The 26903-nt window shown below is 36.3% G+C and overlaps 1 protein-coding gene and 1 long non-coding RNA gene across 13 annotated transcripts in view; one reads left to right on the top strand and one right to left on the bottom strand.

Annotated features, from left to right (window-relative positions):
- Positions 1 to 21150, bottom strand: part of rgs19 (regulator of G protein signaling 19) — a 98715-nt gene extending 77565 nt beyond the window's left edge. For 7 of the 11 annotated variants that reach the window (XR_015522556.1, XR_015522558.1, XR_015522554.1 and 4 more), the window contains exon 1: positions 20998 to 21150. Coding sequence is in view for 2 of the 11 variants with exons in the window: in XM_087304944.1 (XP_087161070.1) it covers positions 20998 to 21054 (57 nt within the window). In the remaining 9 variants the exon portion in view is untranslated. Of the gene's footprint in view, positions 1 to 2484; positions 2623 to 20997 lie in introns of those variants that run through there. The other 4 variants (XR_015522555.1, XR_015522557.1, XM_087304949.1 and 1 more) reach the window with 1 other exon arrangement.
- On the top strand, positions 20573 to 25447 carry LOC137489087 (uncharacterized). 2 transcript variants are annotated; one of them, XR_015523197.2, is made up of 4 exons: positions 20573 to 20829; positions 21119 to 21275; positions 21605 to 21759; positions 24571 to 25447. It is a non-coding gene; the product is annotated as an uncharacterized LOC137489087 (long non-coding RNA). The 2 variants fall into 2 exon arrangements; XR_015523198.1 differs by lacking the exon at positions 20573 to 20829 and having other exon boundaries at positions 20883 to 21216.
- Positions 25448 to 26903: the final 1456 nt, after the last annotated feature.

Here is a 26903-nt window from a genome sequence, read left to right as displayed (position 1 = left end):
TTAGGGGCATTCCATACAACATGAATAGGATCTAACTTCATTCATTCATTCTCTTTTGGGCTTAGTCCCTTTGTTAATCTGGGCTCATCACAGTGGAATAAACCACTAACTTATTCAGCATATGTTTTACACAGCGGATGCCCTTCCAGCTGCAACACATCTCTGGGAAAAATCTATACTCGTTCACACTCATTCACTACGGACAATTTAGCCTACGCAGTTCACCTGTACCGCATGTCTTTGGACTTGTGGGGGAAACCGGAGCACCCAGAGGAAACCGGAGCACCCGGAGGAAACCTTTGTTAATGAAGGGAGAACATTCAAACAATACAGAAACGCTAACTGACCCAGCCGAGGTTCAAACCAATGACCTTCTTGCTGTGAGGCGGCAGCACTACCTACTGCGTCACTGCGTCGCCCACACTGCAAAATATTTTGCTAATACATGAATAGAAAATAGTGTTTATATATATCATTTTAAATATTAGTAAATATTTGCTAATATATGAATGAAAAATAGATAGAGAATCTATCTAAGAAGAAAAATCACAAAATGTAAAACAATTCAGGTGCTTTTTTAAATCAACTTGTAATGAATGTTATTTCACATTTATTTTAATGAATAACGCTATAAGGGCATGCAAACACTGCTAAATATTTAGCTGTAAACTCTACTGACTGGCTTCTTCCCTGTACAATTTACCACAAGAATCAAACTCCATTCCACAAATTGAACTTAAAAAAATAATAAAAATGTATGTAATCATGTCATTTTTGGCTAATATTTTTTCAACAGCTTCACTTTCATTCAGCAACAGCTTCTGTTTTTTTTCCGGACAGCACAAACATGTGTTTGGTAATGATAACAATGTAGACGACCCATGTAAGTGTCTCTAGGAGATCACAGAGGATCAAACTTATAATTTCTTTTTAATGTTAACATATTTTCTTTAAAATATAAATGTATATTTTCCTGCCATGGATTGTTATTAAACACTCCCTTGCCTAAACTTGCCACGAGTGAGACAGAGAAAATGAAAATAAGCAGCAGTGAGAAAAAATCAAATGCTCATATTTTAAAATTAGCAAATACATAACTGAGATTTGTGATATAATCACAGTTAGGCATTCACTAAATACTTATTTTCCTCAGAGCTAAACAAAGCATCCATCCGTATAGTTGAATATTGGAGGGGCACAAACAAAAATATAATTCGTGTATTTTTCTTGGAAAAAAAAAATGAAACTAATTTCGTTTGGCATAAGTTTTATCCTAATTTATTATGTATCTTTTGTTAGTCAGTTATCCATAAACAAGAAAAACAATTAACATTTGAGGTGAAGTGCTTCAAAACAAGTCCGCTATATGCATCAAAACACAAACTGGTTGTGTTGGTTTGTTAAATAAAATAATAATCCAGCCTAAATAAAACTAAAGTGAAATATTCACAGTTTTAGAGAAGCCTATATCAAATAGTTTACACTATAAATTACAAATTTAAATAAGCAGGAAATGCTTTTCCAATGTATTCGCAGCACTGAACATGTTCCCAGATTACCTCAGAAGAACAAATTCTTTTGAAAGGCTGAGAGAACTCAGAAACTTATTATGAGAATGGAGATGTGTGCATATTTGTGCCAGTCTGTCAGATAAAACTGCTTAAAACACCTTAATATTTTAGAAATGATAGTTAAAGTTTGCATAACCAATGATTGATCTTATCTACCCCTGACCCACCCATAAATAAATATGCAGCCTATTTTTTGATTACCTGACCGGTGCCTTAAGGGAAGCACCTACTGATATAAATGATGTGCTACAATTGCACAGTAAAGAACGAGAAAAAAATTAAACACGCCAGACTTTTTACGATGGTGTCATGAGGCGTTGCTGGCATGGTATCGGTTGTCATGAACTATGCCACATTACGTTAGAAGAAATGATTCAAAATGAAAGGAAATCGTGCAGATATCATGACAAATTAGTGTTATCTGACTGGGGGTTTAATAGTTTTTACAAATTTAGGTGGACAAAATACAACAAATGAGTTTAATTAAATAAACCTAAGATCTGTGTTGGTTTAACTCATATTTCATAAGTACTTTAAACAAGCAGCAAATGTTATTTTTTGAGTAAAATAATACGTTTAAAAACTCTACATCGAGCTCTACTACATCACACGCATCACTTCTCTAAACTTGCATCCTGTCCTCTCACATTAAATACAGATCTGTTAAGAAACAACAACATATTAAGATAAAAATCAGCACCAGATGTTCCGCCAGCTGCCACGATCCGGTGCCACCCCTCAGATGCACACAGATGTGAGCTAAAAAGGTCAATCGGTCCATGACCCAATGAACAACTGCATGATCAAGCTTGAAAACGCTCTGCTTAAAACAGCGCTTGAAACACTTCTGTTAATAAGGAGCACGAATATAATGATATTTCCCTTTTAATATCGCTGTAGATCAGATACTTACATGACTGCAGGTTTTGTGGGGTAGATAAATATCTCTGGACCGTCAGCTAACCTACTAGATCTCCCGAAGACAGTTTGTAACAACGTGGGGAACTAAAGGCACTGCTGAGTCCGCTACGGCCAAAATCTCCTACTTCCCTTTTAACTCTGTGAAGGAGAGAGGAGGAAGGGGAGCTGTACGAAAAGAGGAAACGGTCAACAGAAGACCGGGGAAGAAAAGAGGACACTGGCGAGGACGACACGCGCAAGAAAAAGACAAAAACATGAATGCTTTAAATTGGAAGAGGTCTCTCTTTGATTACAATATGATATTACGTAATTGCTTTTGAAAAATAAAAATGAACTGACCAAATTGCTATATAGTAGATAAGGTTTTAACTGTTTGGCCCAGAATTTTTTTCTAACTTAACCCTAATGAACTTCTTTCACTGCCAGTGTGCACTGTAAAGCCTAATAAGTTAGAACTTTTCTCTTTGTTTTGACAAATAGGTTCAGGTAGTGCCTTTGTCCTGCTGCTGCTTCTGCAAAATTTAGCATCACAAGCAAATTGACCACGTTGTGTCATATAACATATATCGACCGATCTGGGGTGCGTATACCAAACAACGACATAACTCACAGCCAAACTATCATAGTTCAATGCATTGTTTGGTAAAAGAACAATGTATTGACGAGTATTTACCAAAACCGTAGTTCCTCTGTTGCAGATCCATCGTTTGAACCACATTATTTATATAGTAAAACATCCAAAACTACACTAAATGAGGTAGAGTCTTAAGAAAAAAACTCTAATATTGCAAATTAATGTATTACACAAACATGCACTTTGAAAAATCCAATATTAGTTTTGGTAAAAACATACACTCGTTTTCCATAATAATTGAAATATATGTAAACAACACATATGGACCTATTTATTTTTCATTACAAATATTATTTAGAATATTCTATATAAAATCACTTAGTTAACATGATTCTGATCTTATATATAGATCATATAAAAATTGTTAATGGCTGTAGGCCTAATTTACAGTAGGCTATTTATTAAAAAATAAAAAAGGGGCTTAATAATAATGATAATTATTATTATAAAGTATGAAGTTGGTAATTTTTAATAAATTATTTAATCAATTTTTTTTAAGGTCTACAATTTGACACATTCAAACCACTAAACCACTGCAGAAATGTTTTAACCAACAGGCCCATGTCATATAACGTAGATATATATAATACATAAATATACAATTTATAAATTATATATATATATATATATATATATATATATATATATATATATATATATATATATATATATATATATATATATATATATAAAAGCTGAAGTCAGAATTATTAGCCCTCCTTGAATTTTTTTTCTTTTTTAAATATTTTCCAAATTATGTTTGACAGAGCAAGGAAATGTTCACAGTATCTCTGATAATATTTTTTCTTTTGGAGAAAGTCTTACTTGTTTTATTTTGGCTAGAATAAAAGCAGTTTTTAATTTTTTTAAACACCATTATAAGGACAAAATTATGAGCCCCTTTAAGCTATAATTTTTTCGACTGTCTACAGAACAAACATTCGTTATACAACTTGCCTAACTTGTCTAACTTGCCTAATTACCCTAACCTGCCTCGTTATCCTAATTAACCTAATTAAGCCTTTAAATGTCACTTTAGGCTGTATAGAAGTGTCCTGAAAAATATCTAGTAAAATATTATTTACTGCCATCATGGCAAAAATAATATTAGGTCACCTACAGCTTTCGTCATGAGCCATGGCTGTGTTCAAAATGGCATGAATGTTTTTAAAGTGCACTACGAAAGGAGCGCAATTGTCAATATGAAGATTGCTAAAACTGAACTGTAAAAATACTCTGAAAGCAAATTACACCTAAGAGAGATGAGTTTAAATTTTTTTTTTTTTTTTTTATCATCCCAACTTTAAATGTTAGAACGTTCTAAATGAATAGACCATAGGGTGGATAATGGGGAATTGAACACAACCAGGAACTATGCTTCTAACTACAGCTCTAGATGTGTAGTTGCAAGTGTACAAGTTTGCGATGCAGTTTGCAAATGTTCATTTGAACGATGGATATGGGAAACCAAATCAACAAACTATGTTTGTAACAATGAAACTTGTGACCTTAGTTAGCTAATGATGGTTTTGATGCCAAAACTTGATATTTTACGTAATGTAAAGTTATATCAACTTAATTTCTTTATTAATGACAACTGTGGGATTTACAGTGTGAAAGATTAAAAAAAAGATATTTTGCTGGTCGGTCTTTTCCTTGCAATTATGTATGATGAAAAATAAGTAATAAGTAGTAATAAGTAAGCAATTCTGAAAAACAACATAAAACGGCTATAAACGAAGCTAATTCAAGGTTTCTGAAGAGATCAAATAGATGGCTCAGTGGTTAGCACTGTCGATTTACAGCAAGAAGCTTGCTGGTTCGAGTCCCGGCCAGTTGCCATTTCTGTGTGGAGTTTGCATGTTCTTCCTGTGTTGGCGTGGGTTGAATTAACTCAAATAAATTACTCGTAGTGTATGAGAGTGTGTGTGAATAAGTGTGTATGGATGTTTCCCAGTACTGGGTTGTGGCTGGAACTGCATCTGCTGCGTAAAATATAAGCTGGAATAATTGGTGGTTCATTCGGCTGTAGCAATCTCTAACATGGAGACTAAACTGAAGGAAAATGAACAAATGAATGAATGAAAAAGAATGTTCCTCTAGAGCAGAGATGCCCAAAGTAGAGCCCGCATGCCAAAGTTGGCCATTTTAACTTTTGATTTGGCCCACCATCCCATCTGAGCGGAGAAGTAAGTATAATGGAGAAGGTTGGGACGAACCCCTTTAAAACAGAGATCGTAATTTCTAATTTGACGTAACCTTTTATGTTTGTTTTATTGCCGAGCTACAATAAAAGCAAACTGAAATGAACATTTTCAAATAAAAAGTAAATGAGTCAGATTTTTAAAAATGTAAATACTGTCACTCGACAGATAGAGGACTATGCAGAAGCAAATCAAAGCAAAATCTAGTGCAATTATAAATTTGATTGTTTTTGTTTTACTCGAACAAGTGCATTATAAAGGCATCGAAGTGGCACAGTAGGTAGCGCTGTCGCCTCACAGCAAGAAGGTCGTTTGGTCACTGATTCGAACCTAGGCTCAGTTGGCGTTTCTGTGTGGAGTTTGCATGTTCTCCCTGCGTTCGCGTGGGTTTCCTCCGGGTGCTCCGGTTTCCCCTACAGTCCAAAGACATGCAGTGCAGGTGAATTGGGTAGGCTAAATTGTCTCTAGTGTATGAGTGTGTGTGTGTGTGGGTGGATGTTTCCCAGAGATGGGTTGCGGCTGGAAGGGCATCTGCTGCATAAAAACGTGCTGGATAAGTTGGCGGTTCATTCCGCTGTGGCGACCCCAGATTATTAAAGGGACTAAGCTGACAAGAAAATGAATGAATGAGTGAATTATTAAATGTAAAAAAAAATCCTGTATTAGTTAATATAAAGCAATGTTTTCTACTCATTTCTAAACATTAAATAACAGAGAAAATTACCCAACTATATTTACCTTCGGCCCACTAGCCTCAAAGTTTTTTGGCCCTTCATAAGGAAAAATTTGGGCACCCCTGCTCTAGAGTGAACTGTTAACTGATAGCAACTGCAACTAAATCTGTGAGCTGCACATTCGTTTTAATTCATAACAATCATTATATCATTACATTTTTGCAAACAGAATTAAATAGTGTTGTGAATAGTGTCTGTTTCTTACATAGAAATCATAACTTCAAAAAGCTTGAAAGATTACACAAGACTTGTATGCACCACTTTATTGTACCGTTATGAAGTAATGAAGTCTGAAAATTGTTTGTATATTTTGTGTAAGAAAAGAGCAAAGGAGCAAAATGGCTCTAGAATGACACGAGTGACTCACGCTTCCTCTTTAAAATGTGTTTTTTCTTACAGCGACACCAGGCTAATCTGTTAGGGACTTGCGCTCCAGCCTTTTCCATCAAACCAAAACATGAAGTCCCACAAAACAACAGTGGCGCAATAAACTTTTGCTCAAACAAGTTGTTTACACTTACTTGAATTCTTCTGTTCAACACGTTGGGTCGTGACCCCAAAAACAAGATCTGTTTTTAACAGCTTACAAACAGCAGGGACATAAACGTTACGAATGTGAATAGTGAAACATTACAGCACTTGAACGAAAATAATATGCTTTGTGATGCCTTTTGTTATTTGCTCTTCTAAATGCTGATGAAAATATTGACATTTTAGGACAATTTTATGTTAATAGTGTTTAAAAAATAAAAAAGCAGCAAAAAATAGTTTCTTCCAAATTTTGATATGAGTACAAGCATACATAATTAGACTTCCTGACAAAAGTCTTGTCGTCGATCGCCAATTTAAGAGAAACAATAACTTGACTTCTAGTTGAATATTTGGAAAAGTGGCAGAATGTAGCTTTTTCTGATGAATCATCTGTTGTACTGCATCCCAATCCTCACAAATACTGCTGAAGATCTATTGGAACCCGTATGGACCCAAGATTCTCACAAAATCTGTCAAGTTTAGTAAAGAAAAAAATCCTGGTTTGGGGTTACATTCAGCATTGGGGTCTGCGAGAGATCTGCAGAGTGGATGACATCAACAGCCTGAGGTATCAAGACATTTGTGCTGCCCATTACATTACAAACCACAGGAGAGGGCAAATTCTTCAGCAGGATAGCGCTCCTTCTCATACTTCAGCCTCCATATCAAAGTTCCTGAAAGCAAAGAAGGTCAAGGTGCTCCAGGATTGGCCAGCCCAGTCACCAGACATGAACATTATTGAGCATGTCTGGGATGAGATGAAGGAGGAGGCATTGAAGCTGAATCCAAAGAATCTTGATGAACTCTGGGAGTCCTGAAAGTCTTTGCCATTCCAGATGACTTTATTGTGAGTCATACACAATATTAATTCTTTGTCCACTGCACCATGACTTTATATTCTATACTGTACTTTATTTCTGCTAAGTGACAAGACTTTTGCCTAAGCAAAGTTAGACCTTACTGTCAAAATTAAATAATTAAATTAAGGCATGATTACAGTGTTTCCTTTAGGATATTTCCATTTATGGTGGCAGACTGTTGGGCATTTTATACAGATCTACCACTACATGTGGCGTTATTTCATTGACGAATGTCGTGGGTGCAGTATTTAGTCGAGATCGCATTAATGTAATAGCCTACGAGCATGTCAATCTCTACTCGAGCGCCGATTTCCTCTGTTCGTGCGCAAACTTCTTGCGCGCCATCAAGTATACACTGCTCAATTGCAAATTTTTTAGCACGCCCTCACATAAACGCGGCTGAAGTGTGATTTAGTGCGTTTATGTACCGAGTATGTCTCCAACATTTATTAGATTTGCTGGAAATATTTCTGAATGTCTCAGATAGACTTGCGGAGCGGACCGCGGCATTAATGCATCCTGAAGTAAAGTGAAACGGCTAAATACTCCTGCAAGGTAAAGTCATTATATGCAGAGCCACAGACCTTTATCTATAAATAAAGTATAATTATGGAAACTGTGTTCATCATAACTCAAAGCTATGCCGTGTTTGCTGGTCTCACGCATCACGCACCTGTCAGTCTGTCAGTCAGCACGTCACCTTGAAGGGTTAAACAGAACGCACAGCACTACTATGGTCACAGAAAAGTTTGCGCTGTTATAATTCACTTACCTTTTAATACATTTTCGGTGCGATTTTAACCCGCTATTTAAAAAACGATCGAATATTTTGAATAAGAAGCTGTAATGTAGCCGTGGCGGGATAAATTTTGGTGTGGTGCCTCGCCACGGAGGAATGAATGTAGCGGAAACCATGGATTATATTTTACTTTGATCAAATAAGCATAATCTAGTGGTCTTTGTTTATGCCAAATAATCAACTAGAAGACAAGTTATTATTTATTGTTCCTAAAACTTGAACGACAAGACATTTATTGCCCTATTATACACCTGGCGCAGTGTGGCGCAAGGCGCGGCGCAATACTTGTTTGGTAGTTTCAGCTTGGCGCAAGAGTCGCTTTGAGGCACTGCGCTACGCTGTTTAAATAGCAAATGCATTTGCGCTCAGATGTGCGCCCATAGGTGTTCTGGTCTAAAAAGGAAGGCGTTCTTAGGCGCACTGCTGGCGCGTTGCTATTTTGAGAAACTAAAATTGATTTTTCATTAGACCAAAACAAACCCGGTCTACACTCCGGCGCAGAGTTGTGCCTCGCTTACACACTGCTTAATACGCACAAGAGAGCAATAGGCAAATATCTTTACATATGAAAAAAATTAAATATTAAGGATATATATAGGATATAATAAGAATAGATATAGGATATAAATATAAAGGATTAAAATATTACAAAACATACTATTTTCTAGCCTACATAAATATGAAAAATCACTGCTTTTATGTCTTGTTCATCTCAGGAGGCTTTTTCAGTTCATTCATAACAATTTGCTTTTGTATAATGTTATTATTATTAGCAGTATTATTTATTATATCCATATTTATATTTGTTTTATTAAAAACAAGCTTAGATTTGTGCACCTGTCAAGATTTAGACCATATGGGGCACAGCATGTGTTTTAGGATATAACTCAGGTTTTTGAGCACATTTTGTTATTATTGTTCATTTATTCGTTAGCTGAAAATTAGAACTGAATTTAGAAATAGTTTTGAAACTAATATTTGCGCTTAACAAACAAAAGTATTTATTTATAGACTAATTGATGTCTGTGCGTAAAGGTTTCCCTATCCAAGAGCGAAAATAAAAGTGATCCATTATCTCTCATTCTCACGCAGTAGATGCTCTGTTTAACAGTTTTCTGTTAAAAAAACTGTTAACTGTTTGCTTGTGAAATGCTCATTTTTTTCACTTAGACTTACTTTACGTCCTGTAAATAGCGAATGCGCTTATGGCGCGACGCAGCTGGCTCTTAAAGGGAATGGGAGATATGACTCTAATTGGTTTATTCTCAAAACACACCTATAACTCAATAAGAAAATAAACTCAACCCTTTTAGACCATGCGCCATGACGCACAGCAGATGTTCTCGTCCTTAAATTAGCAAAAATGTGTTCTGACACACCCTGAAAGCGTTTGCGCCCTGCGTTTTGCGTTATGCGCATGGACCGTCAAAATAGAGCCCTTGGTAGGATGGGGATTTGGTTCTATACTTTGATTTTTGATTTTTATTTTTTTATTAGATTTTGAGATGTGTATTGCACGTGGTGGCAGAATGCAAGCTTGGACTCCCCATATGATATTAGACATACTTTTTAAGCTCATAATCTTAGCACCCAACAAACAAAATCAATTATGTTTTTTGTATAAATCGTATGTTTTCTTTTACTAATGTCAAACTTCTGAGTCAAAAGTTGCTCGATGTGAGCACATCTTTGAAACAACGATAAAACTATTCAGCGCTATCAAACTGACTGAAAATCTGCAAAACAGCTTGAACTTTTAGGCCGCCTAAAAAGTCAAGCTCAAACTATTTGTTCACCAGATAGTTCAAGTGGCTTATCTGACATCACTTTCCCAGCATTCCACTCCAGAATATGCTGCGAACACAATGCCTCTCTGAATTATTTTGACATGAAAGTCATTCAAGTCAGGGCTTGGTTTTCCGAGCAATGTCCCCGGTATTGTGTTTCATCAAGAAAAACAAGCAGCATCATGAAAAAAAAAAAACCTCTTGCTCGTTCCTGGACAGCATTAGTCCCTTTATCAACATTCTGACAAGTTAACAACCCAGTCCTTCCGTTTTTTACCCATATCTTTACTGATCGCTAATCACAGTTTTGCATGTAATGCTTGTCAATAATCCCAATAAAATACTTTTACTGTAAGCTAATAAATTCATCATTTAACTGGCACTTTTATTAAAAACATATTACAAAGACAGTCTTCCAATACAAACCAAAAGCACAATAGTGATTATTTGTGTGAAATTTGACCCTATAACGCTTTAGCACACCCCCTCAAAGGTCAACACAGAGCCCATCAGAACATTCACTGACAAATCCACTAAACTGTTGGATCTTTATAATTTGCATCACAGATTTTGACACATTGTGTGTTATTTTTGCATGCAGCCAGCAAAGGAAATTAGAGAGGCTTCCATCAATCAACCAGAGATTAGTTTCAGTCAATAATCCAGCCAATCTCACAGGAAAACATCTCTATTGCATGTACTGACAACTAAGGGGTGTGGCCAAGAGCTGTAGGAGTGGAGTGAGGCTGGTGGTGTGACTGATAATGTGCAACCCCTGTTTGCCACACAGTTTCAAAACCTACAGAGAAGCTGGGGAAGGATATAAGCAATTACAAAAGCTATGTTTCCATCCAAAGAAGCTAATTAAACTTGCAAAGCTGGAATATCATGCAAAACATTTGAAGTTTGTTCCTTGCTACTGGCTTGCTTGGTTTGGGACTGCACATTGATGGATTTGCTCTTCAGCGTTTGGACTTTTAACAGTGAAAATTAAACCACACTGAACTGATCTAAACTGAACTTCAACTCTGAAAACTGGACTGACACAGTTTCATTTTACTAGAACTTCTACGTTAAGCTGTTTTGACGCAATCTATATTGCAAAAGCGCTATAGAAATAAACATTAATGGAATTGAATTTGTAAATAGAGCCCTGTTTCTTTAAATTGAGTCGAGGACAACAATATCATCACTTTCTAGTGAACTGTCACCAAATATCAAAAAGAACTACTTGGGGAGACACCAAATGAATGACATCATATAAATGCATAAGAATTAATAGTGACTAAATGAAAAAGTTACAAACTGCTGTGAACACAAACACAGATACACGGACACTGGACTGTTTGAAAGCTACGTCTATCAGCTGACCCATATATCTCCTCAAAAACACATCAGCGATGTTTAAGAACATGCCCAACGGTGCTCAGATGTTAGCGGTAAATTGACGTTTTAAAATTGCAGTACTGATTGGTACCAGAGTCGCAACTTTTGACAACTCTACTGAGTGTTATAACCAACTAATCAGTCCTCTGCACTTCAATAACTCTCTGGTTTAGCTTAGCTACCAAATCTGACCTTCAAAGACTACGCCGAATAGTTTTGGACTGCTGAGCGAATCACAGGTACATCTCTCCCGACTCTACAAAAATTGTACTTAGTCAGAGTGAGCAGAAGGGCTGCCAGAATCACCCTGGACAGCTCACACCCAGCACACTGCCTCTTTGAACTTTTACCTTTTGGTCGACGCTACAGAGCACTGCGTACCAGAACATTCCATCACAGAAGCAGTTTCTTCACCGGTACATCCCTCCCTTTAGTACGCTGTAATAATCTTGGGTTCCACACAATACGCTTAATTCAATCAGCCGCCATTTTAAAGAACCAAAGCGAGGCTGCAGTGGGAAGAAACCCGGAAGTATAGGACCAGCACTAACATTAACTTTAACCAGAAGCCCTGCGTGATTAGGGGGCCCAACGTTGTCGCGAAAAATCCGGCAACCGCAATAATCAAACTCTTGAGAACAACTGTGGTCAGAACCAAAGTTCACCGGTCTGTGTTCTCTGAACTCCTCTCAAGCGGTGGACTACTTCATTGTGATTGCTTGCCGCCAAACCACGTCAAGCCCGGTTATAGCTCATATCATAAAGTTGACTTGATTTTAACTCTCCTCGACGCTCACACAGAAGAAGACGCACCGCGATGTTCCTCGCCGCCGGTTCTCATTGAAAATGAATGACTTCTGGCTACTTTGATGCTCTCGCCGCTTTCAGTTTGTGATCGCTCCTCAGTTTGTGAAGGCTTCCCTGCGTTGTCACTCCACCCCGCCCCCTTTCCCGCTCCTTAGTTTGTGATCGCTTCTAAGTTTGTGATCGCTCCTCAGTTTGTGAAGGCTTCCCCGCATTGTAGCTCCACCCCGCCTTCCTTCCCCGCTCCTCAATTTGTGATAATTTCACCGCGTTGCCCCCATAATGAAAAATCTGATGGGTATTTTGATCTGAAATTTTATATAAACATTCTAGAGACGCAAAAGACTTATATTAAATCTGAAAAAAGGGGTAACCTAGGTGCCCTTTAAGTGTTAGCGGGAAATTGATGTTTTTTTTCTTTTGATTCAGTATCGTGACAAGTCAAATACAGAGAAAGAATAATTTCTTTAACTCGAGTTTGACAAATAGCATCTAAAACGTGTGTTTGGTAAACATTAGCCAACTAGTTCCATTTCCCTTAACTTTGCTGAAAATGAGCTCTGATATCCCTTTTTATGTTCACCATTCGTTCAGAACGGACCTTCGGGTCACTCGCAAGGCGGTGAAATGATAAATTTGTGTCACTTTCTATTTGCTGATAAGATATACAGCCAAATACGCAACATTCCTATGTAACTCCCAATGATACATCCGGGTTTCTTCCCAATGCAGCCGCAATTTCGCTTTTAAAATGGCGGCCGCATAAAATCAGTCTATTGATATGTGTTTGGACAACATGAAGAAATTAAAAAAGTTTTTACAAATTTAAGTGGATTAAACATAAAACAAGTAAGTTCAACTCAAGAATTGTGTTGTTTTAACTCATTTTGAACAAGTAGACTGAACAAACAGTGTAAGTTAATATAGATAGCGTTACTCTAATATGGATAGCAAAAACCCTATTTAAAGCCTTTTAAATGGTCATTGTAAAATCAATGTTTGTTGTGGTTATTTATGTGATTCTCAAATAAAACAATAACATGCAGCATTGCTGTGACTATATACTTTATCACAAAAATAAAAATGAGGTCAATATTCACCAGTTATGATGAGGAGAATTTAGAAACCATAACCGGCTGCAAAGATGCTGATATAGCAGATGCAATGAAAAGATATGTTCACTTCACACTAGGGCTGCAAGATATTGGAAAAATCTGATATTGCGATGTTTTGCTTTTCTGCAATATATATTGTGATATACTTGGTTATATGCTTTGATTTGTTGGTCACACTTTATTTTAAGGTTCAATTCTTGCTCTTAGCAAACTATTTTGAAATTAGCTTCAATCAGCTTCTAATTTGCTCCTTATAAATAGTTATTAAGGTAGTTTAGGTATTGGGTAGGATTATGAATATAAGATTATACAGGATATATGCTTCAGATAGGGGCGAGGCAATGGCGCAGTAGGTAGTGCTGTCGCCTCACAGCAAGAAGGTGACTGGTTTAAAGGGCCATGACACCCCCCACTTTCGGTTTAAGTCTACTTCAGAATTTTTTCAAAAGATGCATGATTAATGGGCGGAGCTCCTCGAGCATCAGGCAGGAATGGGCGTAGCCAGCAGGGGAGAAGGTGAGCGAATAACTGCTGTTGTCAGTTAGCTCACAAAATGAGACAAACCGTGAGGAGACGCATGAGTTTATAGTTTACAAAGTTAAAATGCAAAGAAATGAACAGTGATTTAATGCCCTGCTACATTTGTTATTCATAATTTCATAAACAGAAAACCACAATTTATATCATTATAAAGATGTGTGTTCATGTAAACACTATAAATGAAGACTTCTCCCTCAATCCCCGTATCCAGCAGACTCAGTGCAGCAGGTCTCCTGACCTGTTCATTTTAACCATTAACCCTGCTGGTAATCTGGAGGATTTAGGCAAACACAGCAGCATGGCGATGTGTCAGAATCTGAACGAACTCCTGATAAAAGACAGCGTCCGCCATTCTCTAATTCTCGTGCTGCTCTCCCTACAAAAAAGCTAGCAGCACACACACAGCTTTGCTGTATGATCGGCCCTGACAAGATCGCGGGGGAAAATGCAACAAACCCCGTGGATCATGGAAACAAACGCATATGAGCCTACATGAACGGCTAAATACTGTGCCGTGGTTTCCGTGTCTCTCAGCTCGGCCTTGACACTGGCAGGTCTGGCAGGTCTCATGAATAATTAAGCAGCTGGCTCTTCTCATAGGATAAGAAAACTCCGCTATGAATAATAATGAGAAACCGACGCGTCATCATTGCACTTGCAGTTCTGTGCTACGTCGCTGATTTTGATCCCGCCCCAAAAATCATTTTAAACCCGGAAGCTGAAATTAGCTGACAAAAGCTCAAAATTATCCAGTTTCACCCACAATTAAAGGTGCTAACATTGTCTTAACTGATGCTCAACACACACATCTGTTAATATAAAAAAAAAGTTCTCCGGGGTGTCCTGAACCTTTAAACCTCGGCTGGGTCAGTTAGCATTTCTGTGTGGAGTTTGCATGTTCTCCCTGCGTTTGTGTGGGTTTCCTCCACAGTCCAAAGGCATGCAGGACAACTGAATTGGGTAAGCTAAATTGTCTGTAGTGTGCATGTGTGGATGAATGTGTGTGTGAGATGGGTTGCGGCTGGAAGGGCATCCGCTGCGTAAAAACGTGCTGGATAAGTTGGTGGTTCATTCCGCTGTGGCGATCCCATTTTAATAAAGGGATTAAGCCGAAAAGAAAATAAACGAATTAATTAATTCATACAGTAAGTATTAATAAGCATTTTCAATAACATACATATTAATCTCAATAGATAATATTGAGAACTGGCCCCTAAAGTGTGCCAAATGTATTAATCTTGATTGATTGGATGATTCTGTAGGGAAATTAATCATGCATAACCTGTAATAAACTACAACACTGTAAAAATATATATATTTATATATATATATATATATATATATGTTATTTCAAGTTTTTTTTCTGGCAGCTGGGGTGCTGCAAATTTGTTTTTAAAATAATTGTTATTGAATTACAGACATCTGGGATAAAATAACAGATGTAAATTACAGAAATGTACCGTAAATGTAAAATTTAAGGAAATTTCTGTAGTTAAACAACCATTATTTTAAGGTAAATGTTTGTAACTTAACGGCCATTTTTTTACATTTTTTTCCAGCACCCAAGCTCCCGGACAAAAAAGTAAAATAACAGATTTTTTTACAGTGTATATACATGCAACAACGCAAAGACAAAAGTGAAACAAACAGAACATGCATTATGGTTTTGATTATATAAATGTAAAAACTACATTGCAAAGTCAACTCAACATTGCATATCTTTGTGATTTGACTATTGTGGATACATACAAATGTTGCTATATTGATGCTGAAACGATATATTGTGCAGCCCTAATTCACACAGTCACTTTATTTAATGAGCAGTCCCGTCAACAGCATTCATTCATTTTCTTTTCGGTTTAGTCCATTTATTAATCTGGGGTCGCCACAGCGAAATGAACCGCCAACATATTTACCAAATGTTTCATGCAGCGGATGCCCTTCCAGCTGCAACCCATCTCTGGGAAACACTCATACACACTCATTAACACTCATACACTACGGGCAATTTAGCCTACCCAATTCACCAGTACCGCATGTCATTGTACTGTGGAGGAAACTGGAGCACCTGAAGGAAACCCACACGAACGCAGGGAGAACATGCAAACTCCACACAGAAATGCCAACTGACCCAGCCAAGGCTCGAACCAGCGACCTTCATGCTGTGAGGCAACAGCACTATATACTGCGCCACTGCAATGCCCCCCGCCAACAGCATATTTGAATGAAAAATGAGCAAACTGTAACACATTCAGGTCTCAGTGGAGCCATTCAGCATAGGCTGAATTCTGTAACTTGCTTTTAGACATTGAAATGTACAATCTTTTTGTTCTGAGCAAAAAATTGCTGATGATCATTCTTGCTGCACATTGTGCATGACACAGTTTTCATCCAAAATTAAAATGCTCTATCCTCTAATACCATCAACAAATATTTACATAGATAAATAAATCAAATAAAGCATTCTAGACTTGAGCTGTTCAAACTGTAACAATAAAGGCAACTCACAGAAGATCGTGTATCATGAAACTTTTAAAGTCTTTAACTTTAACGTACTGACTATACAATGTAAAAAGGTGCATTTGCAACATGCACTGGTGAAAGACTTTTCTTTTTAAAGCAGCTAAGCGGTGTTCTGATTGAATTAGGGCTTCAGAGAGGACGACTAGCCCCTTATGAACCCTGCACAACCCTGAAGGCCATGAATAAGGGAATCATTTATTCAGGATTCTGCCCCAGTGACTGGTCACATTGATTTTCTATTTTCTCTGGTTTTGTTCATTCAGGAGCTGCTGTTTAATAATGCCTATACTGCAGACAAAATGAGTGAGTCTTTTTTTCTTGCAGTAGGATGTGGTTTATGATAACTATCTCTGCATACCGTACTGATGGAAACTTCTTTTTTTGATAAAAAATATGCATGCTTTTTTATTGTTAATCTCTGTCTTGAGTTACTGAAAACTATGATAAAATGACAGATGTTTGTTTAAAATTGATGAGTTAGTGCAAAATTAAAAGATAAACTAAGTATTAAATATATACTGTAAATAACAAACGCAAAAAAAATAAAATTAAAAAAAGCATGACGTCCTGTTTTTGCAAATAAAAAATTACGGAAGCTTTACCACATCAAAAAAAGAAGTGCAATTTTGTGTAATCTATATTTTAGATTAGTTGCCTTTACTACATGTTTATAAACTGCAAAGCTATCTTATTTTATGAATAAACTATTTATTAATTAATGAATTAATTAATTAATTTATTTATTTAATAAACTATCTTATTTTATAAATAATCTATTTATTTATTTATTTATTATTTATTTATTTATTTATTTTTATTTATTTATTTTATAGCTTATTTTACAAAGTTCTACTTTAGTACAAAGTTTCCTGCATTAATTTTTATGCTTGAAGTCTGATTTGAATGTGATAAAAACACGTATAAGATGAAAATACTGTGCAATGTGAAATTAAGGTAAAACTATATATTTATATATGTTCTCTTACACAACTACACACACCCAAACAACCATGACTAGAGTAGTCTCACTCATGAACCAACGCCTCTCATAATGATTTTTTTTAACCCTTATAAAGCTATTACATCCATTTTGACCCAGAGAGAATACATAAAAGTTTAGCAAGGCTAAAAACAACAGATTATAACTGCTTTATGATTTTGTTTTGGTAATTTTAAATACAAGTTGGTGTCTAAAAACTCTATTTGTTTATTAAGTTATATGAACGTTAAAAACATCTGTAAAACGTTTTTTGCCATTTCCCCACCACACCATATTTAATGTTTTTTTTTTTTGTTTTTTAATTGGAAAAATATTTATGTTGATTTCTCTTATGATAGACATAAATTGCCAGAATTTATACATTAAGACAAATGCAAATCAAACTATATAACAAAATATATAGTTTTCTTTTTATGTACAGTGCTTGGCATATATAAGTACACCCCTCACAAATATGTGTTTTAAATTCATATTTTAATAGAAAGCTATTATACAGTTGAAGTCATATTTATAAGCCCCCTTCAAATCTTTTTCTTCTTTTTAAAATATTTTCCAAATGATGTTTAACAGAGCAAGACCATTTTCACAGTGTGTCTGATAATATTTTTTCTTCTGGAGAAAGTCTTATTTGTTTTATTTCGGCTAGAATAAAAGCAGTTTTTTTAATTTTTTAAACACCATTTTAGGGACAACATTATTTGCCCCTTTAAGCTCCATTTTTCTCGAAAATCTACAGAACAAACCATCGTTATACAATAACTTGCCTAATTACTCTAACCTGCCTATTTAACCTTATTAACCTAGTTAAGCCTTTAAAAGTCACTTTAAGCTCTATAGAAGTGTCTTGAAAAATATTTAGTAAAAATATTATTTACTGTCATAATGGCAAAGATAAAATAAATCAGTTATTAGAGATGAGTTATTAAAACTATTATGTTTAGAAATGTGTCAGAAAAATCTTCTCTCCATTAAACAGAAATTGGGGAAAAAATAAACAAGCGGTCTAATAAATCAGGGGGGCTAATAAGTCTGACTTCAACTGTATTTGTGCATACATTAGATTAGACAGTACTGAAGCCAAATCTGAAGCTTATCTATCAAAAAACCTTACGATAACGGTCCAAAAACTAATACACCCAAATTTTAAAAAGAAAAATCAACAGAAGCAAAACAAATGAAAAGATTTAGTTAAAATTTTGTAGGTTGTAATTTATTTTTGCAATATTTTGCTTAAATTTAATTGTATTATCTTTCAATTTCTAAATATGTTTGGTGACTAAAATATTGTTCTAATAAATATATCTGTTTAATAAATCTTTTTTGTTTAAAAGCACCAAAATACCTTGCCTATATTCACTTAGAAATTGCTAAAAAAATAATAATTTTTAAAATGTGGTGTACTCAATTATTCTGAGCACTGTACTTGTGTTTGTCCTGTAGTTTATTTCATTTGCAAGTTTGAATCTATGTATTTAATCAAAAAATGGGTCAGTGTGATAATAACAGTGTGCACTCAAAACTTTTTTTTTCACATTTACTTAATAATGGCAAAATGTTTACAGGAAATACTATGTTTAAATCTAAATAAATAATAAGTTGTATCTGTTTATTAAACAATGATTCTAACAAACAGACAAACAGACTCTGAATGCAAAAAAAAAAAAACATTTTCAATAAAACAGAAACTGAACATTTTAAATTCACTCGCTATTTAATTCATTAACTCTAGTGGAAACCTTTGTGAGTTTCTTTTTCTGTTGAACACAAAGGAAGATATTTTGAAAACCGCGTTCACTACTATAGTAAATATGGAAATGAATGGTTACATCTTTTCAGCGTTTTTCAGAATACTTTCTTCTGTGTTCAACATAGGACAAAAACTCAAAAAGGTTTGCGATAAATGATCAATGAATTTTCAATTCTGGGTGAACAACCCCTTTAAAGTCAACTGATTATTTAAGCCCACTTAATTAGCTTAATGAAACCTCTTTTTTTTCTTCAAAACGAAAGAGGGTCCAATAATCACAATAACATCTAGGTCTCAGTTGCTGATTTAAATGTTAGGTCTAGTTCTAGTTAATTGCTAGTTCTTTATTTCCTGACTTGTTAGGCGTTTCTTAAAATAGAAAAAAGCTGGTACAGGCCCTCTGTCACTTCATATTTTCAGGAGACATCTGATCTGATTCATGCCCAATGCATAATTACAAGACGATACAAACACAATGACCTTTAAGAACTCAAAAGTGTGTGACTCTGTGGTCCAAATGAGGTATTATCTCACTAAAGCCGATTCCTGGTACAGCAGAGAGATGCTGCAGATATCAAAGCAGCTGAGAGTTGACTGGCATGCCCACGTGGAAGCTTACTTGGTATTTCAAAACATGTCATTCTTTTGGCTAAATATAGCCCTCGTTGTTGTCATCACAAACTAAGAAGGCTACATACTGACACCGTGATGATTATTTAATTCCGTCAAGCAACACACAGGGCCTTTGATGCGGTCAGTACACAGAAATCAAGCCTTGGCTTCGTCGGGAAAGCAAAAGGTCACGTATAATCATTGACTGGACATAAATATCTCTTAACCTCGGGAATTCTCTCTCTGACGTCAGCGCTACACGCGCGCTAGTGTCTCCCCTCCGTTTCCGCAGCGACACGCGCGAACGCGTTCAAAGCTCTGCGCCGCCACGCGACACCACGAGCCCCGCCCCCAACGCGACGAGTACGCGCACACAGAATTCATTCACCCGAAGGTCCCGCGCGTGCATCGCGAACGCGCTTTACTACACAGCCAGTGAAAGGGAAAAGAACATCTTTCGGCACGAAAAAGCTTGCGGGTTTTTATTCTCACTGCTCGACAAAAATATGCGGTTTATATATATAAAATAACACAAGTTAACCAGAGCCTTATCCTCCCCCACTTCCTTGATGTTTGATTTGAAAATATACCCCTCATACAACGCTATAATCCGTGCATTAGCTTTCAGATGTACCGAAATTCCCCAAACCGACATTGTATCAGCTCAGACCGTTTTACGGAGAGAGATTTAAATCATCGACTGTGTTATGCAAATGTTTTTTTAAAGGTAAATTAAACCCGTAATGCCCGTGACACACACACACACACACACACACACACTCACTCACACCGGGCGCTCTCGGTCTTCCTGTAATAACTGTACACCAAAAACACATCTCTCCCGGAGCACGACTACTGAATGGGGCTCACAAATGCCTTTTACAGCAGAAGACAACTCCGTCTAGCTCTCCGACCTCATATCTATCTCATCCTGGTGAAGCGGAACGGCCAGTAACAGAGACGCGAAAATAAGCGGTATTCCCTCTTCGACTGCGAATAAGCAGTCGAAGACATTCAACCTCTCAGTTTCTAGAAAGCTTCGCTCCAGCTAAACCGCAGAAGTAAGTTCTTGCCCTTTATACTGCACAAAAAACAAATGTAAAGACAGAAGATTGGGATTAGGGAGGACGACCCATTCTCCGGGAGAAAAAAAAACGGGAAAGAACCAACCATCCACTGGCAAACTCAACGTTTAAGCTGTTAAAAACGCCGACGATGACAATACTTACAATTTTGGCATTAAAATGATCAGGAGGGCGGTAGCCGTTTCGTTTTCTGAAGCACATCCGTTTGTTTTTTGCCTGTTTAGTGTGTAAAATACAGTATCTTTTTTTTCCTCCAATGTTCCAGCTTGAGAATCGACACCCTCACGGAGGCAGGCTGGGGATGAATTGCGCATGCGCTGATTTAGACAGTTCTACTCAGTCGATTGACGAAGGACTTCCTCGGTAATTGTCATTTCCAGGAGAACTTTAAAAGTTGATCATATTATAATCAGGCGGCTGAAGTAAGTGCCACACAATATGTTGATTGACATAATATGATAACACTGCATAACGAGCCCCCTTTGTGGCTTAATTAACATTTGGGGTGCCACTCATGGAATAAGACTAACTAGGCCTTATAAGACTTCCATGCTGTCTAGCCATTGAAAATAAATTCTCTTTATTTCATTAAATTGATCTTATCTGAATATCCCTAATATTAAGATATGTTTTATCCAGCCTTTTACTATTTTTTCCTTTAAATAACTGTATATACATACCACAAATATAACAAATAATGGTTTATATAATAAACAATTTGTGTTAATCTAAACATCATTGTTTTTTATAGATCACAATCAAGTCTCCATACAAATCTTGTAAATATCCAGCAGGGGGAGCCAAGCACTAAGAAGAACAACGAGCTACAAAAATCCTTCAACAGCAAGATTCTTGCAGACACAAATGTTCAGTATCATAGTAATGCAAACCATTTCTGCTTAAAATGTAAGTTGCATTACTTTTAATCATCCGCATTAATTTTCATGCAACGTTCTCTATGATTTAGTTGACAGAGTTCTGTGAGCCATAAGAAGCACAGTATCTCTGCTGCATGATAAACCTCAAGCAGCTGCAGAACGACCATTTGGGGAAGGCTGAGGGTTATTTTGATGGGACACTTGTGTTTCCACCACTTGGTGTCAGTAAAGTTCTCTGCCTCATCGCAGGGCTCAACCCCCCTCCCTCACACTCAATTAAGAAGCCCGCAGTTTGATTTATCATATGATTAAATGCATATCCCTCCTAAAAGCACTTATTTTGCTGAGCATTTAGTTAGTGGGAGCTATAAGAATGTCTTTGAAAAAGCATTTGGTTGTTAAATTCCTTTTAGGCATAATTAATGATCATCTATGTTGTTAGGCTACAGGCAATTTTCTTTCTCCACCTTTAAGTAGCAGCTCGGCTAATTGTGTTATCTGCTTCCTGTCATCTTTGGCTTCACCGCCATTTTAATCTTAGGAGATGTGAAATTGACCAATCTTTCACCTTGCCTCCCTCCTTTCTAATTATAATGCTGACATAATACTTTAAGCAATAATTAGGCTGAATTCTGGCTTTGTTTACTTGTCTCTGATGTTGAGAAACAGCAGAGCAAAGAATCTGTCAGGGACCTTATAGCAGCCCTTATAAGAATTGGTCGTGTCCTTATTATGGCATATGTCTGATAACAAATTGTATAACTGCTTTTACAAAAAAAATAATGATAGTTGGTTTAGCAAAGCCATAGTTGATTTGTGGTTGCCATGCACTAGAGCAAGGATGTCCAAACTCGGTCTTGGAGGGCCGGTGTCCTGCATAGTTTTGCTCCAGCTTGCCTCAACACACCTGCCTGGTAGTTTCTAGTATACCTAGAAACAGCTTGATTAGCTGGTTCAGGTGTGTTTAATTGGGGTTGGAACTAAAATATGTAGGACATCGGTCCTCCAGGACCAAGTTTCGACACTTCACAGGTCAACCAGAATCCAAAAAGTTACAACCTTCAGTCCCGTTGCCTGGTAAAAGGGGCGGTTATTATTATTATTTTTTTCTCAAAAAGTGGACATTTTTGCAGATATTCACCTCATTTTCTATTTATGAGGTTTAAATACAGCTTTTTGAGACATTTTAAGCACTATTTTTTTAGCTGGATTAGCTTGCCGGATGGTCAAGAATATACATTTATTACATCATATAGCATTAGGAAAAAAAGGAGTCTGTTGAAGTTTTAAATAAAAAAACACTGTAGTCTGTTGTCATTTACTGGGCAAATAACAAACTTTTATTCATTTATTATTTTTTTATTGCAATAACAACAGTACATTACAACAAATAGAGATACAAAACTGAAAGAAGTATAGTACAATCAATAGGAATATAACTTTTTTGAAATAAGTTAAATGTAACAAATTTAGAACAAACATAATATAGGTAAAATAAAATAAAGACAATGAGAGAGAGAAAGAAAGAAACAAAAAAAATAAATGACGGGACATGACAAAGCTAAAACAAATTATTGCAGAATATTAAATAAAGAGCATGTTTCATAAGTTTTAATAGCTTTCTTGTTGTGAGAGTCTACGATGGTTTTTAAATAAGATCTAGTTCTCGTTTAAAAAATAAAAAAATTAGGCTTACAATGAATATATTTGCATTTGTGTATAAAAAAAAAAACTTTCCAATAAATAAAATGAGGTTTATGCAAAAAGTAGAATTAAGGAATTGTTTTCCTTGTTTTAATATAAAACCCCAAAATAACATGTCTATAGCTTAAAGGAAAATCACCACAAACCTTTGCAAATAACAAACTGGTCAGCACATGACACATTAATATTAATAATGTTAATAATGCATTTAAAAAAGTACATTTTGAACATTCATGGATAACAAAAAAATAGCCTAATTCGTATATTATAATATTGGCTGCTTTAGGTGCTTTAAACCTTTTTTATAGTTATTTTGTTTTCTTAAAATAATAATCTTTAAAATTCAAAATAAAAGTTACTTGTAGTCAAACATGGCTTTACTTACGTCAGATTCTATGTTTGTTTTTATTTTTATTTTATTTATTTATTTTTTATTTTTTGCACAACTGGATGTAGACTATAATTATTTGCATTTATTGGAAGACTTCTTTGATGCCTTCCCAATTAATGACACCATAGCAGTCAAAACAAGACAAATGAGCTCATGTATTTGACAAATTCTGGACCTTTTATCAATACGGGGTGGGTTTTTCGACGTTGCTTTACCAAATGATACTCAAAACCATTAGTGAACTCTGCTCTCTAGTGGAGATTTTATGAAATTTGACTAAATTTGCTGCTCTATTATAATCAACTTTTTTTTGCTGATCCTGTTAAAACCTATAATTGAAAAGATCTAATGGAACTATTACATAGCAACCATGTACTAAAAAGGACGTTTCTTTCATTTGTGCTTTTAAAAAAAAATCACACACAAACAAAAACATCAAAATGACCCAAACAACAATATTTAAGCTGCTGTATTGAGCATGCCAGGCCAATAGGTGGCGATGTCATTTTGTAATGAAACAACCTGACCATGCACACATCTGCATCCAGAAAGGTCAATACAAAGGGCATGTCCAAAATACCCACTTGAAGTCTTGGCCACTTGAAGGCAACATCATGCAACAAGAAATGCATCTTAAACTGAGCTTACATCGTGTAATTTAATCCTTTATGATTATAGCTTTTCAAACGTGTCAAACTCTTCAAACATGATCCCCATGTCATATTTACATTTTATATTTTGCAGATAAAAAATGCTTTTTTTCAAACCCGGAAGGACCTGAGGGATTCACCTCAGCCAATGCAGTAAGGATGGACAAGAGCACTGGATTTTAACTAACGTAGACTAACCATGCTCCGTGCACTTTTTGCTATTCAACGCACTCAAACGACCACTCCTCCGTCACTGAAAGCCAGATAAGCATGCTTGTGTGTTCATTCTCTGGGAGAATACTTATTGCACAATCCAAATCTTGATTGATGTCTTTTGAAACAGTAGTTTTTGAGAAAAGATGGGAAAAGTACCGCCTTCGCATGTGTACGGAAGATGATAGGTATTAACGGTGTTAATTAAAGTCTTATTAAAATCTTATGTCAGAATATACCATTATTGTGTTTAACTTAAAGTTAATGATATATTTAATAACTCTTTTATGAAAGTTTGAAATGAAATAGCTTCACAATCATTTAATTTAATACAGAACGCAGCAGCACGAGTGGTCTTTAATGAACCTGAAAGAGCACATGTCACTCCGCTGCTCATCCATTTGCACTGACTGCCGGTTGCTGCTCGCATCAAATTCAAAGCTCTTATGTTTGCCTACAAAGCGACCTCTGGCTTTGCTCCTTCTTACCTGCCTTCACTTCTGCAGATTTATGTGCCCTCCAGAAACTTGCGTTCTGTGAATGAACGTCGCCTCGTGGTTCCATCCCAAAGAGGGAAGAAATCACTTTCCCGAACTCTCGCATTCAATCTGCCCAGTTGGTGGAATGAACTCCCTAACTGCATCAGAACGGCAGAGTCACTCGCTGTTTTCAAGAAACGACTAAAAACTCAACTATTTAGTCTCCACTTCACTTCCTACTTTGCAATCGCCTCTCTGTATATACCACTAACTGTACTCAAAAAAATAAAAAAAATAAAAATAAAAAAATTCCATTACTAATGCTCTCCTTCTTAGACTTTACATACCTTAAACTTGCCTACAGCACTTATTCATTGTTGCTCTTATAGTTGTGTAAATTGCTTCCTTGTCCTCATTTGTAAGTCGCTTTGGATAAAAGCATCTGCTAAATGACTAAATGTAAATTTTTATATCATGGTTATTTTATTACAGCATGACAATTTAAAATAATAAAACATTAAATTCATGCAAATTAAGGCTAACTTGACTGACCTTTTATAAATATAAACATCATCACTGCACAAAGAGTATCCAAACAGCATTTGCAGCCTGTCTCTCAGGCTCTCTCTGGCGGAGAGTTGTGCCATGCGGTCATCACCCACAACTGACATTTAAATATCCCCATTATAAAGCATTTATTTAACAAAAGATAATTTATTTAACAATTTGTGATAATGTAATATTCACTTCATAAAGACTGTAATACTTTGTGATGCATAAATTAAATGCAAAAGCATATTGTCGTGGCTTTTAATGTCTCCCCTACGAGGCGACACTAGCACTTTACGCTTGCCTAGCACTGTCTATTTTCAGCGCATTAGGTGGACGTAGCCAACTTACTGAATTTACTTGGAAACATATAGTAGGAAGGTATCTGTTGTGCTTGGGGTTGAAAGAGTGAGCTTGCCTACGACCCATAAGTATTTTTTCAGAGATAAGCGTTAAATGGTAATCTGTACAGAACATCGTTGTGAACGGAATATGGTTAGTCTACATTACTCAATAAGTTGCTCTTCCTGTTGTACTCTTCACCTGATTTGCTTGTTTTAAGTTGTCGCGCTGATTACAACATCAGGTTTGTTGCTCATATCTGTTTGTGGTTTGACGGTGGTCATAAGAAAAGTCACACTGCAGAAAAGTATCTCAAATCTTCTCAAACGAGTAGGGTAAAGCTGCAGGCCTGGAGACCCACACTCTCACACCAGCACATTCAGACCTATCATTTTCTCAGACAGTGCCACCTACTGTTGGGTAGGGTGAAGCAGCAGGTTCAGAGACCCAACTGCACGCCCAACCAGCACTTTCGAGAAAGTCCTCGCTACAGCCCGCAGCTTGATGACATACTGGACCAGGTACACTACGTAATGGATGATCGTCTACACCTCCCCCTACCCTAAACCCAACCATAACAGTAGTATGGGTGTACCTTAGTGGGCGGTACAATGTCCGCCACATATTGGACCTAGTCCAGTACGTCATCATGATTACAGACTGAAGCGAGGACATCTTGGCATTTTCTAGCAAGTAGCAACAAAGCACAATTGATCAGAGTTGTATAGTAACATAGAACTACTTCACTACTGTACTTAAGTACTAAAAGTCTGTATCTGTACTCTACTGGAGTATTGACTTTTCTCCTACTTCCACTTTTACTTCAGTACATATTTTCGATGAG

The sequence above is a fragment of the Danio rerio genome, chromosome 23 (assembly GCF_052040795.2).
Source record: "Danio rerio strain M-AB ecotype USA chromosome 23, GRCz13ab, whole genome shotgun sequence".
Taxonomy (NCBI): domain Eukaryota; kingdom Metazoa; phylum Chordata; class Actinopteri; order Cypriniformes; family Danionidae; genus Danio; species Danio rerio.
The sequence above is the reverse complement of the archived record's forward strand: the minus strand, read 5'-3'. Positions and strand labels throughout refer to the sequence as shown.